Genomic DNA, 14,819 nt, shown 5'->3' on the forward strand with positions numbered 1-14,819 from the left:
AAGCTTTAAGATTGCATAAATCCTTAGTAATTATGCCTTAAGAAAAAAAAAATCCCAGTTCCTATCGTTTTTCTTCACTCTAATTAGAAAGGCAGCTGGCCATGAAATCTCAGCTGGAATATTTAAAAGGAAATTCAGATATGGCTTGCTCATTTATTAACTTATTACCAAATGTGTTAACCAAAGGAAATATGACATATGCAGAGAAAAGTCAACAGGTTCCTATTAGGCCACTCAAACTCACTCTACTACTATGTAGTCTTTTGCAGAGTTAGGGGTAAGTTTTTTAAAAATGCTTTCATGTCCATCTGTCACACGAGGAGGTGGTTTTCATTAAAGATAAAAAATTAAGGCAATTTTTGAAACTCTACATTACCCCCTTTTGATAGTGTAATGGAAATTGACAGTGCATTATTGATGGAAATGATGTCATACTAGTCTGAAGACTGTGGTTTGTATGTTAACACTTAAGTCTGTTTAAATGCTCCTTGATGAATGAGGGAAGTTTATTAAATACCTTCTGTGGTGATAGTCTACCTTTACCTTTATTTTTTTAAGCTTAACCAGTAGAGACTATAATAAAAGGTAAGAGTTCAAAAAATTGCTTATAGAAAAGAATCACATGCAATAGAAATGGAAACAACAGATTTTTATTCTGTATTTTAGAACACTTGGCTTGTCATTTGCATCTAATGTTTGTTTGCATATTGTTATAAAATTAACAGTGTTTAAGGTAGTACATTTGACATGTTTATGTTTTTATATTAACCTATTAAAATGATGTGGAAAGGTACTTTTAAATATGCCCACATTATTTTTTTAAACTCATTGTAGCCTTAGTCTTTCCTCCAATAAAATTCTTGTATCTTTATATGGCAAGTGTATAGTTAATAATTATTATTAAAGTTTTATTCAGTTTATATACCTCATGTAGCTTCAGTCAGTTTGCAGACTTAAGAATGGCATGTGGAAAAAAAAAAAGAATGGCATGTGGGATTAAACTTTCTCTAGGAAGCACAGCAGAGTGTGACTGACAAATTTACATGAATTTTTTAGATATAATGGTAAAAACAAAAATTCAGCCTAATTATTAGCTGTGCTTTCTTGGATAAATTATTTAGCTTCTCTAAGCTGTTGTCTCTCAAGTAAAATGGAGATATATCTGCATCATAGGCTACTAAGAGGATGGCATTCTCATACAGCAGTGTTACAGACATATCATAAAATAATAATGTAAGCACCTGCCACATTTCAGAAGCATAAAAAAAGATTCATAATTTAAATGCAGTAGACATACAAAAAAAATTAAGTTCTGAGGGAAAACAATGAAAACGCCCCACACATTTGAGCCATTCATATATTAATCTGGAAATACTGTCTTCTTGCAACTTCTGTTAAATATTTTTATTTCAGCATTCACTCTGTGTGGATGAACTATATTAAATGTATATGACATTAAGTATTCCAGCTAATATATTATTGATTTTCTTGAATTAAAAAAGCAAGGTGACATTTGTATTCATTTCCTAGGACTGCTGTGACAAATTACTACAACTAGGTGGCTTCAAACAATAAAAATTTACTCCACTCACTTCTAAAGGCTGTACATCTGAAATCAAGATGTCGACAGGACCATGCTCCAAAGGATCTAGAGGGCAACTCTTTCTGGCTCTTCCCAGAAAGAGTTGGTGGCTGCTGGCCATCTTTGATGTTCCTTGGCTTGTAGACATATCACATGGCATTCTTCTCATGCATCTCTAAATTTTCCATTTCTTATAAGATTGCCAGTCATTGGATGAGAACCCATCCTGATCCAGTTTTAACTTGTTTATATTTACAAATACCCTTTTCCCAAAGATCACATTTACAGGTACAGGGAGTTAAAACTTGAACATATCATTAGTGGGAGATCATGATTTCCCAGCCCTGAATCCAAAGTCTTAGCCAGTTGAGTAATGGGGTAGAGGCTGGAAGAACTTTGAGCCACCTAATAGAACAAATTTTTTCCTCAATTGGATGGCTTACAGCATTTATAAAAACTGATTTGGGAGGCCACAACACAGTACAGCATTTTATGCAAAATTTGAATATCACAGTATCCAACACAAAATCTTCAACAAATGGTAACTACCTTTTAAAAAGTTACTGTGGCCGGGCGCGGTGGCTCAAGCCTGTAATCCCAGCACTTTGGGAGGCCGAGGTGGGTGGATCACAAGGTCAACAGATCGAGACCATTCTGGTCAACATGGTGAAACCCTGTCTCTACTAAAAATATAAAAAATTAGCTGGCCATGGTGGCACCTGCCTGTAATCCCAGCTACTCGGAAGGCTGAGGCAGGAGAATCGCCTGAACCCAGAAGGCGGAGGTTGCAGTGAGCCAGATTGCGCCATTGCACTCCAGCCTGGGTAACAAGAAACTCCGCCTCAAAAAAAGTTGCTGTATGCAGAACCACATTAATGTGCAGATAATAAGGGGAGCTAGGCTCATAGATAGTTGCCTTTTTCTTTTTCCGCAAAATAACAAATTACTGTTATGCCATGGACCCTCAAGGACTAACATGTAGTATCAACTGTGAGAGTTTAGAAACATGTAATCAAGATCCCAAGGTGATTCATGTGCTTATTGAGAAGCACTGCTCTGTCTTTTCCCCCACTTCTCAACTTTAGGTTTTCCCACTAAAGCCAAGCAACATGCAGATACTTTGGAAAAGTAATCAGAAAATACTGAACTAAAAGTACTAAGTTGACTTCTTTATGGAGTAGAAGTAGTTAAATGCTGTAAAACACTCTGTCCTCGTTTTAGACGTTCCCAGCTACTCCTTCTATAACTTGGATTATTTGCCTGCTGCAGCTATCATCTTTCCATTTATTGTGATTTCCAGAGCCTTGGCTTCTGAAACAGACACTGACCTAGTAGCCTATGTGTAGTTGTATACTTTTCAGTACCCAAAACCTACTTATTTTCTTTTTTTTCTTTTTTCTTTTTTTCTCGAGACAGGGTCTTGCTCTTTCGCCGAAGCTGGAGTACAGTGGCGCAATCTCTGCTCACTATAACCTGTGCCTCCTGGGTTCAAGCAGTTCTGTCTCAGCTTCCCGAGTAGCTGAGACTACAGGAGAGTGCCACCAGACCCAGCCAATATATTTTTAAATATTTTTAGTGAAGACAGGGTTTCACCATATTTGTCAGGCTGGTGAACTCCTAACCTCAAGTGATCTGCCCGCCTCAGCCTCCCACAGTGCTGGGATGACAGGCCTGAGCCACTGTGTGGGGCATATTTATTTTCATTTTTATTTTGCAGTTAGTAGTTGAAAATTTGTTGTAAAATGAAGCATTACCTTATTTTGACTCTAATTAGTCCCCATACTCTTCTATCAGAATATCCTTCAGGTAGATTTTTTTTTTCTTTTAATTTATCCAGAAGGAATAATTCAGTATGTTTTAAGTAAGGGTCAGGAATCTGTATTCTTAAAAGAATATACAGGTCTGATAGATTGAGTAGTTATCATTCCAATCCCAGAAGGTAGAAAGTAATGAAAAGTGAAGGCTAGTCAGATTTATTTAATAATCTTTTTGACTTCTGATACTTAATAGGGAAGGATTCTAAAACAGACTTCTCAGAAAAATTATGAAAACCTGCAAAATCAAGTTATGTCTACTAATAGTTTTTGCCTTTAAAGTTCTCATGAATGAACATGAAAGATGTAAATAGCACAGAAGATTGGCACACTGTTGTATGAGATAAGCTCTGGCCTAAGGGTCCTGGCTGACTAGCTGCATGTCCCATACCTTTTGGATCATAGTGATCTCATCTGTGCAATTACAGTACTGGTCTCCATGTCTTATATGCACTCTTAGGCAGATAGTGATTAAGCAGTCATGAATGGTAGTGGGGACTGAATGATGACATGAAAAGACCTAATATACCTTTGGTGTAGAACATAGCTGCTTTTAGACTTCCAGCAGAAGTATGAATATGGATGATCTGTTTGTGTGTTTGTTTTTAACTAATTCTGGGATAATTTGAAACTAATGGGAAAATTGCAAAACTATACCCTTCACCCACATTTTTCCAGATGTTAATACTTTCGTCACACTGGCTGTATGATTCTCTTTCTCTCTCTTTCCCTTACTTACAACACAATTTGGATTTACTTTTGAAAGGAAGTTGCAAGTGGGCCGGTGTGGTGGCTCACCTCTGTAATCTCAGCACTTTGGGAGACCAAGGCAGGCGCATCACTTGAGGTCAGGAGTTTGAGACCAGTCTGGCCAACATGGTAAAACCCTGTCTCTACTAAAAAAAAAAAAAAAAAAACAACAACAACAAAAATTAGCTGGGTGTGGTAGTACGCGTCTGTAATCCCAGCTACTTGGGAGGCTGAGGCAGGAGAATTGCTTGAACCCTGAAAGGGAAGGTTGTAGTGAGCGAAGATTACTGCACTCCATCCTGGGTGATAGAGTGAGACCCTGTCTGAACAAAAAAAGAAAAAAGGAAGTTGCAGGCATGATGTCTCTTACTTAAAAATACATCATTGTACGTTCCTTGACAATAAGGATATGTTTTCATATAATCACAATTATTAAAGTCAGGAAATGAACACTGATAAACCACTAATCAAAGAAGCCAGCTTTTATTCAAACTTTGCTATTTATCTCACTGATTACCTTTATAAGAAAGAGAAAAGGAAATTGATTTAGGGGCCCATTGTCAAATCGAGGATCATAGATTACTCTCATCACTTCTTTAATCTTGAACTGTTTGTGTTTTTTTATCACCTTGACATTTTTGAAGGGTGTAGTCCTGTTTTATAGAATGTCCCTCAATCTCCAGACATTTTAGATGACCTGCTTCCAATATTTAGACAACCAAATTTAAAATGTCTAGTATATGTTATAAATTGTGTTTTACATATTTATTTAATTAATTTGTAAGAGAACAGAAAGTATCCTGCCCTGGGTGAAATTAATTTGTGATACTTCATCCTTTCAGTGAATTCTAGAGTTTGGAGAATAATATTTTTTTCTTTTTCTCCCTCTTTTTTTTTTCTTGAAACAGCCTGTTGTCCAGGCTGGAGTGTAGTGGTGCGATCTCATCTCACTGCAACCTCTGCCTCCTGGGTTCAGCCAGCCCTCCCACCTTAGCCTTCCCAAGTAGCCAGGACTACAGGCACACACCACCACACTGGCTAATTTTTGTATTTTTTCGTAGAGATGGGGTTTTGCCATATTGGCCAAGCTGGTATCAGACTCCTGACCTCAAGCAATAGGCCCACCTCAGCCTCCCAAAAGTGCTGGGATTATAGGTGTGAACCACCGCGCTTGGCCAGATGTGTGAATTTCATATGAGAAGACCACTTAATCTTCTAGAACTGAATGTCTAAGATTTTTAAAAATCAAAGTCAGTGTAGTATATTAGACATATATTGTATGCCCTGTGGGCAGTAGTTCTGCTGTTGGGAACTGATAAATCAAGTAATACCTAGATGTGGGAGAAATTCCTGTTGCTTATTGGCAGGATATTTGGAAAGTACCAAATAAAACCGGCTTCTTCATTTCCTGGAGTGGGTACGTATTTAGAATTTGGTGTCGAAAATCTTTAATGTGTTAAGGAGAAGTTTGAGGTAATGATGAGAAATAGTAATGAATAAGTGCAGTGGAGGGTATGAACAGTTATGGTACTACTAAGAAATTTGTGCGAAAATAGGTGTGGAGTAATGACTTGAAAACTAGGTTAAGGCCGGGTGCAGTGGCTCACGCCTATAATCCCAGCACTTTGGGAGGCCGAGGAGGGTGGATCACAAGGTCAAGAGATCGAGACCATCCTGGTCAACATGGTGAAACCCAGTCTCTACTAAAAATACAAAAAAAATTAGCTGGGCATGGTGGCGCGCGCCTGTAGTCCCAGCTACTCAGGAATCTGAGGCAGGAGAATCGCTTGAACCTAGGAGGCAGAGGTTGCCATGAGCCAAGATCCTGCCATTGCACTTTAGCCTGGGTAACAAGAGCGAAACTCCATCTCAAAAAAAAAAAGAAAAGAAAAAGAAAACTAGGTCAAAGATTTTGGAGCATATACTCTTATCAGGATGCTGTAGGTCTTTACCATAAAGTGACATCATCAAATTAGACTTTGAAAGAAAAATACAGTTGATGTGTATAAAAACGGATTGGTGAATCTTAAAGTCAGCTAATGAAGAAAAAAAAATGAACCAGATTGGAATGATAAGCAAAGCACCCTTGCCCTTCAAAAAGGGCAAGGATACAACTTCTGAAACACAGTAAAAGAAAAGAAAAAAAAGGGACAAGGATGCTAGAGAAAACCCAGTGGCTGTGCAGGATGTGATAAGGACCCAATTATGAAGAAGTAGATGGGCTAATGATCAGTTATTGTTATGAACGATTGGAACTATGTAAACAAAGAATGGAAGGGGAAAGGCTCGCAGTAGGGAGACAGTATTGAAACACTGAACTCTTGAACATTTTGAATATCATACATGGGTGCCGAGATAGTTATGTATAACTAGACCAAACAAAAATTTGATCTTAGTGATTTTGGTGTCTAAGATAGCTTGTTAAATTACATACTTTTGAGATATTCAAGAACTGAACCAAGGCAGTTGATGCTACATAAAAATGTACCCTCTAGATATGCTATTCAGGAAATATTTTTTGTACAACCACTTAACTGTCTGCCAGACATTGTTCTAGGCTCCAGGTAGCTAGCGTATAGGTTAATGTAATTTTATGGCTCTTGCATTGGAGAAGGGGCTGGGGATTCAAATAAATAAATGCATAATATGCTGTGTAGTGGGAAGTTCAGTGAAGAAAAGTAAAGCTAGGTTAGCAGGGACAGAAAGTAAAAGAGGAATTTACCCTCCAGAATTTAATTTTTTTTACTGCTCCCTGTCCTTGTTCTTTTTGGCCTTTAATACCTCGGTATAGTTTTACACTGACAGTGTGTCCTTGGGAATCATCTCTACCCTGCAGCCTGGATTGTATATGTAGTACTACTGTGCATAGAGTTTGCATATAATAATAGCATGATGCTGGTAGTGGATTTTGTTTTTCTGAAGTACTAAATCTGTATTTTACAACTATCTATACATTTTTTCTTTTTTAAAAGGACACTGTCAAGTACTTTTAAACAATTAATTGTAATATAAAAATGAATCCCGCCTGTATTTATTTTTATTTCTATTGACTGCTCTTTGATTTTCTTTCTTGTAATGGAACATAAGATAAAGATGCTTTTTATTCATCTGTTCTAAATGATAAGGCTCTAGGAATATTAACAGCTGTTTATTAATACTATTGTTTGTGAAGTAGTGGATTTATGTCAGATATTTTTATTTTTATTTTTGTTTTCTCTAAGACAGAGTGTTCCTCTGTCCCCAGGGCTGGAGTGCAGTGGTGCGATCTTGGCTCACTGCTACCTCTGCCTCCCAGGTTTAAGTAGTTCTCCTGCCTCAGCCTCCCGAGTAGCTGGGATTACAGGTGCATGCCAACATACCCAGCTAATTTTTGTATTTTTAGTAGACACAGGGTTTCATCATGCTGGCCAGGCTGGTCTCGGATTCCTGACCTCATGATCCGCCCGCCTTGGCCTCCCAAAGTGCTGGGATTACAGGCATGAGCGACCACGCCCAGCCTTATGTCAAATATTTTTAATAAAAATTTTAAAATCTTAAAATAGTGTATAATTTAGATTTATGACCTAATATTGTGTCTTTATAAAGTTCATATCATCAGTGGTTTAACTAAGAATTGGTTTATCTTTACATAGAAGTTTATATGACTGAATGCAAAAAGTACAGATGTAACACTCAGTGTTATTCTGTTAATAATGCGAATGAACTTCAGTCTCTTTCAGTGGCTTAAAATGTAAGTTTGCCAGCAATTTAAAGTTGCTTGTTAATGTAACTTAAAATTTTGTTGGTGGTTTAGGTGTTCTGGCATTGATAAGGGAGCATATGACACTAGATTATATAATTAAGTTTTAAACTGCTGAAGAACAAATACACATTTATTTTTCTCATGTTTTCTAGTCTTTATAGCCATATACATGAAGTATATGGGTGAGATTTTCCCCTCCAATTTTAATTTTCTGTCATAACAAGTAGGAATTAGTTGGGGTGGGGGAGGATATTTCTTTATTGACTGAATTCATAGGTGAAATAACTTTTATTTGAAGAATAACTTTGTTAGAAATACTTACTGACCATAGCTGCTTTGTTGTAGGAGGACTGACAAATGGTAGTGGTCGATATATCTCTGCAGCACCTGGAGCAGAAGCAAAATATCGAAGTGCATCAAGCACTTCCAGTCTATTTAGTTCCAGCAGCCAGCTCTTTCCTCCTTCTCGGCTTCGGTATAATAGGTCTGATATTATGCCTTCTGGCCGCAGTAGACTATTGGAAGATTTCAGAAACAACCGCTTCCCAAACCTTCAACTTAGAGACTTGATTGGACATATAGTTGAATTTTCTCAAGACCAGCATGGTTCTAGGTAGGTGGTTATGATATTTCCCACTTCATTTTTGCTTTGGAAACTGCTGCCTTATAAAGGCTTAAATTTTTTCTAGTCTGCATTAAAGTTGGAAGCTTTTAAGAGCTAAAATTCAGTATAGATTATATGTTTTTTCTTTCATGTTAAGATAAATTATAGAAACACAGGTTTTTATTTTTTATAGTTTTCCAGTTTTTTTACAGTGAGAATATTGTTATAATGAGAATATAGTAGGGCCCCCATCATTAGGTCATTTTTATTACATCAGCTGATTACATTTGTGGGCTTAAGTGTCCCTCGCTGTATGTTTAAAAAACATAGCAAACATGTTAAATGCCTTTGTATTGCTTTATAGGTTGGTATTCATGTGACTTGGCTTAGATCGAAATATTTCACATTTGTGGGCTGGGCGTGGTGGCTCACGCCTGTAATCCCAGCACTTTGGGAGGCCAAGGCGGGTGGATCACGAGGTCAAGAGATCAAGACCATCCTGGTCAACATGGTGAAACCCTGTCTCTACTAAAGATACAAAAAATTAGCTGGGCATGGTGGCGCATGCCTGTAATCCTGGCTACTCAGGAGGCTGAGGCGGGAGAATTGCCTGAACCCAGGAGGCGGAGGTTGCGGTGAGCTGAGATTGCGCCATTGCACTCCAGCCTGGGTAACAAGAGTGAAACTCCGTCTCAAAAAAATATATATATATATATTTCACATTTGTTATAGGAAAATTTGGTGCCTTTTTACATTAAAACAGATGTAATACATGAAAGATACATCTGAATTAATATTCTCAAGATAGCTTAGAAAGGAAAGTAGAATTGTAACACATTTAGTAAATTTAAGATATTTTCTGTTTTTATAGCTTTAAGATAAACCTGAAGTTTTAAAAAAATCATTTTAGGTTAGATGGTATACAAATGTTATCTCCCAGCCAGGTGCAGTGGATCACGAGGTCAAGAGATTGAGACCATCCTGGTCAACATGGTGAAAGCCCGTCTCTACTAAAGATACAAAAAATTAGCTGGGCATGGTGGCGTGTGCCTGTAATTCCGGCTACTCAGGAGGCTGAGGCAGGAGAATTGCCTGAACCCAGGAGGCGGGGGTTGCGGTGAGCCAAGATCGGCGCCATCGCACTCCAGCCTGGGTAACAAAAGCGAAACTCAGTCTCAAAAAAAAAAAAAAAAATGTTATCTCCCTATATAGTCATGCATCACTTAATGATGGGGATACATTCTAGAAAACATGTTGTTTTGTGAACATCATAGAGTGTACCTATACAAACCTAGATGGCATAGCCTGCTACACATCTATGCCTAGGCTACAAATCTGTACAGCATATTACTGGACTGAATAATGTAGGCATTTGTAACACAGTAATATTTGTATACCTAAGCATAATAAACAACAGAAAAGATACAACAAAACTATAGTATCAAAGATTAAAAATCATATGCCCCCTCCCTCCCTCCCTCCCTCCCTCCCCGCTTCCTCCCTTCCTTCCTTCCTTCATCCCTTCCTTCCTCCCTACCGTCCTTCTTCCCTTCCTTCCTTCCTCCCCCCCCCAAAAAAAAAAAAAAAATCATATGCCTGTGTAGAGTACTTACCATGAATGGAGCTTTCAGGACTCGAAGTTGCTCCAGGTAAGTCAGTGAGTGAGTTGTGAGTATATGTAAAGGCATAGGTCATTACTGTACACTACTCTAGACTATAAACACTATACACTTCAGCCACACAGAATTAATTTAAAACTTTTTTTCTTCAGTAATAAATTAACCTTAATGTAACTTTTCCCCTCTTTGAAACAAGGTCTTACTCTGTTACCTAAGCTGGAATACAGTGGCATGATCATCACTCACTACAACCTCAATCTCCTTGGCTAAGCCTCCCAACTTGCTGGGACTAGCAGGCACTTACCGTTGCACCTGGCTAATTATTTATTAATTTTTTTATAGAGACAAGATCTCACTATGTTGCCCAGGCTGAGTTTACTGTAACTTCTGAACTTTTTAATTTTTTTAAACTTACTCCTGTAATAACACTTAGCTTAGAACAGAAACACATTGTACATACAGCAGTACAAAAATATTTCCTTTATATCCTTATTCTATAAGATTTTTTTGTTTACAGACTTTTTAAAATTTATTTTTTTATTTTTAAAGATGGGGTTTCACCATGATGGCCAGGCTGGTCTTGAACTCCTGACCTCAGGTGATCCACCCACCTCGGCCTCCCAAAGTGCTAGGATTACAGGCATGAGCCACCGCACCCAGCTGTTTACAGATTTTGAAAACTTTTTGCTAAGAACTAAGAGACAATTGCACACATTAGTCTATAAAGAGTAAATATCAATATCACTCTCATCTAACTCCATGTCTTATTCCACTAGGAGATCTTTAGCAGTGACACCCATGGAGTTGTCATCTCCTATGATAACAGTGCCTTTTTCTGGAATATCTTCTGAAGGATCTGCCTGAGGATGTTTTACTTTTTTTTTTTTAATAAGTAGAGGGGAGTACACTGTAAAATAACAATAAAAAGTACACTAAATTAGTTGTTTATTATCAAATATGCACTGTACGCATTAGATGTACTGTACTATATAGAGAGTCTGTCTCTCGGTCGCCCACGCTGGAGTGCAGAGTTACACAATCTCGGTTCACTGCAACTTTCACCTTGTGGGTTCAAGTGATTCTCCTTCCTCCACCTCCTGAGTAGCGGGGCTTACAGGCAGGCATCTGCCACCATGCCCGACTAATTTTTTTTTTTTTGGGAGACGGAATTTTGCTCTTGTTACCCAGGCTGGAGTGCAGTGGTGCGATCTCGGCTCACCACAACCTTTGCCTCCTGGGTTCAGGCAATGCTCCTGCCTCAGCCTCCTGAGTATAGCTGGGATTACAGGCACATGCCACCATGCTTAGCTAATATTTTGTATTTTTAGTAGAGACGGGGTTTCACCATGTTGACCAGGATGGTCTCCATCTCTTGACCTCGGGATCCACCCGCCTCGGCCTCCCAAAGTGCTAGGATTACAGGCTTGAGCCACCGCGGCCGGCTATTTTTATATTTTTAGTAGAGAAAGGGTTTCACCATGTTGGCCAGGCTAGTCTCAAACTCCTGACCTCAGGTGAGCCACTGCACCCAGCTGTACTATACTTTTGTAAACTGACAGTGTAGTAGGCTTATGTCACATCATGAATACCTGATAAATACATTGCATTATGATGTTATGACAGTTTCTACTCAATAACAATTTATCTCCATTGTAATCTTATGGGACCACCATTGTTTATGTGGCTTGTTGTCAATTAAAATATTGTTAAGCAAGGCATGACTGTAGTTGGCAGTTCCTTTGGAGTGACAAATGAGCCTTCTATCAATCAGCCAGAATGGCTAGCTTGGTTAGGAATTCATTGAATAAAACTGGATGAATTTTATTTCTAAGGGTTTCCTTTATTGTGTTCTAAAAGTTAAATATTTAGTAATACATTGTATATTATGAAAAATAAATGAATAACCAGCAAGATTTATATAATTTTTAATTGATTATAATGTAATCAAACCAACCTAAGAAAGATTAAACATCTTTTTATCCAGGTTTTTTGTCACTCTGTCTAGTAGATAAGGTGTTATAAAGAAGTGTTATATAACTTTTGTCCTTTTTGCTATAAGTTAGCTGTCTATCATATAAAATATGTTAATATTTCTGGAAATAACTTTCAGCATATATATTTGGAAGGGTTGGGTGTAATACTCAAGTAAAAATATTAAAGGACATATTGTCATATTAAAATATTTTTCTCTTGTAGATTCATACAGCAAAAACTAGAAAGAGCTACTCCAGCTGAGCGACAGATGGTATTTAATGAAATTCTGCAGGCAGCCTATCAATTAATGACTGATGTTTTTGGCAACTATGTTATACAGAAGTTTTTTGAGGTAAGGATGCATATATATTTGTACATCCACCCATTTAGCTGCATATTTGATGCTGAGAAAAGCTCTGAAAGTTGGGTAAAGTAGTTTTCATTGTAAAACAAGATAATCCAGGGATAAAATATTTACAAATCATATATCTGTAAAGATTTTATCCAGATTATATAATGAACACCTAAAAGTCAACAACAAAAAGACAACCCAAATGACAAATGGACAAAGGACTTGCATAGACATTTCTCTATATAAAATAATACGAAAGGCCGAATAGGTGATGAAAAGATGCTCAGCATCCTTACCAATCAGGAAAATGTAGATCAGTCTCACAGTGAGATAGCACTTTATACCTACTAAGACGGCTGTAATCAAAAAACATAAAATGGGAAAATAACAAATGTAAATGAGGATATGGAGAAATTAGAGCCCTCATAAATTGCTGGTGGAAATATAAAATGGTGTAGCTGCTGTGGAAAACAGTGTGGCAGTTTCTCAAAATTAAATATTGAATTACCATACAACCCAGAATTGTGCTCCTAGGGGTATATCCAAATGAATTGAAAACAGGAACTTGAACACCAGTATTTATTGCATCATTGTTCACAATAACCAAAAGGTGGAAACAGCCCAAGTGTCTGTCAACAGATGAATAGATAAATGCAGGTGGTATATATGTAAGTTATAGAATATTATTGAGCCATAAAAAGTAATGAAGTTCTGTTACATAGTATAACATGCATGGACCTTGAAAATACTAACTTAAGTGGCATAAGCCACACACAAAAGGACAAACATAGTAATCTACCAGTATGAAATGTCTAGAATACCAAATTAATAGTGGCATAAAGTAGATTAGGACTTACTGGGCCTAGGGAAAGAAGGGTTTAGACAGTTACCATTTAATGGATACAGTATTTTGTGTTTGAGGTTGTGGAAAAGATTTAGAAACAAATAGTGATGGTGGTTGCACAATAGTGTGAATATAATTAATGCTGCTGAATTACCTACCTAAAAATGGTTAAAATGACATACTTTGTCACAAAAAACGGTTAATATATGAACCACTTTAAATGAAATTTGCTATTAATCCCGATTCATATTTGACAGTATAAAGCATTGGTAGTAAATCTTTGGTGAAGTAGTTAATGAATAACACTGTAGTCTTTATTTGGATTTATAGATGTGTGTTACAATACAATTTAGCCAATTTTTAAATCTGTAAACATCTGTGTTGTAGCTGGACTTCACAGGTTTTATCTCAATCACATCAGAATGTAGTTTGCTGATTATCTGGGTAAGAGTTTTGGTGGTCATCGTATGGCTAGGAAAGAATTACATGTTTAAAATGAAGAGTTTTGTGAAGATGTTCACTTTAAAAGAGTGTTACTTTAGAAGGTGGTTAACATACTAGTAACAAGGAAATTTAATAAGACCTAACCAAAAAACATAATAAAATTACTATTGCAAACATCTCCTGGTCTATCTTAATTAGCTTCTACTTTAAAGCCCCTGCCCTATACAATTACTAATAGATCGAATTGACTGCAAACACCAACTTACTCAAGTTTAACAAAGCAATATTCTTTTCTGTCAGTTTGGGAGTCTGGATCAAAAATTAGCCCTGGCTACTCGTATTCGTGGTCACGTTCTACCCTTAGCCTTGCAGATGTACGGCTGCCGAGTTATTCAGAAAGCATTAGAATCTATTTCATCTGACCAGCAGGTAATTGTAAGTTAAGACAAAATTTTGTATTATTTTATTCAGTTTTTAAATTATTACATGTTTAATCTTACAATAATCTTGGAGTGAAATGACTTATTTTCACAACTAGATTAAAATATTGTTACTGTGTCCTAAATAGCACACTACTAATTAGAAGTCACAAAGTCGATAATTTCTAAGTGAAGATATTTTGGCACTTATGTGTCAAGCAGAATGCTAAATGATAAATGTTTTTATTACCACTTGCTTACTTGATTTTCTGCAATGTGAGAATGAATGCTACTATTTTCCAGTGTTTATTTTGATGCTGTCTAACGTTTCTATTAGAAGAAAACTTTTAGAACCAATAGCATTTACTATATGTCAGTTTTGTTTATATGTATATGAAAATGTTTTTTTAAAAAAACATAGCCCAGATCATGTACTCCTGGGACTTTTTTTCCCTAGTTGATCAAAATAATGCTTAAAATCATTTGAAATAGACAAGAATATTGAGAGTAGGGGAGGGGATGAAGATAAATTCACCAGATTTTTAAAATACACTTTGAAGCAACACTAATTAATTAGTGGGGTTATTGTATAAGATTAAACAGACTTTTAATAAGAAATTTTTTAGCCCTGGCCAGGCGCAGTGGCTCAAGCCTGTAATCCCAGCACTTTGGGAG

General features: G+C 36.9%; 1 protein-coding gene across 50 annotated transcripts in view; it reads left to right on the forward strand.

Annotated features, from left to right (window-relative positions):
- The window catches only part of PUM2 (pumilio RNA binding family member 2), a 106,783-nt gene that overhangs the window by 80,688 nt on the left and 11,276 nt on the right, over positions 1–14,819 (forward strand). For 26 of the 50 annotated variants that reach the window (XM_078349889.1, XM_078349902.1, XM_078349887.1 and 23 more), the window contains 3 exons: positions 8,234–8,501; positions 12,308–12,437; positions 14,026–14,160. In XM_078349889.1, coding sequence (XP_078206015.1) covers positions 8,234–8,501; positions 12,308–12,437; positions 14,026–14,160 — 533 coding nt within the window. The remainder of the gene's footprint in view (positions 1–8,233; positions 8,502–12,307; positions 12,438–14,025; positions 14,161–14,819) is intronic. The other 24 variants (XM_078349909.1, XM_078349910.1, XM_035273121.3 and 21 more) reach the window with 1 other exon arrangement.

This window comes from Callithrix jacchus, chromosome 14, assembly GCF_049354715.1.
Source record: "Callithrix jacchus isolate 240 chromosome 14, calJac240_pri, whole genome shotgun sequence".
In the NCBI taxonomy this organism is placed as follows: domain Eukaryota; kingdom Metazoa; phylum Chordata; class Mammalia; order Primates; family Cebidae; genus Callithrix; species Callithrix jacchus.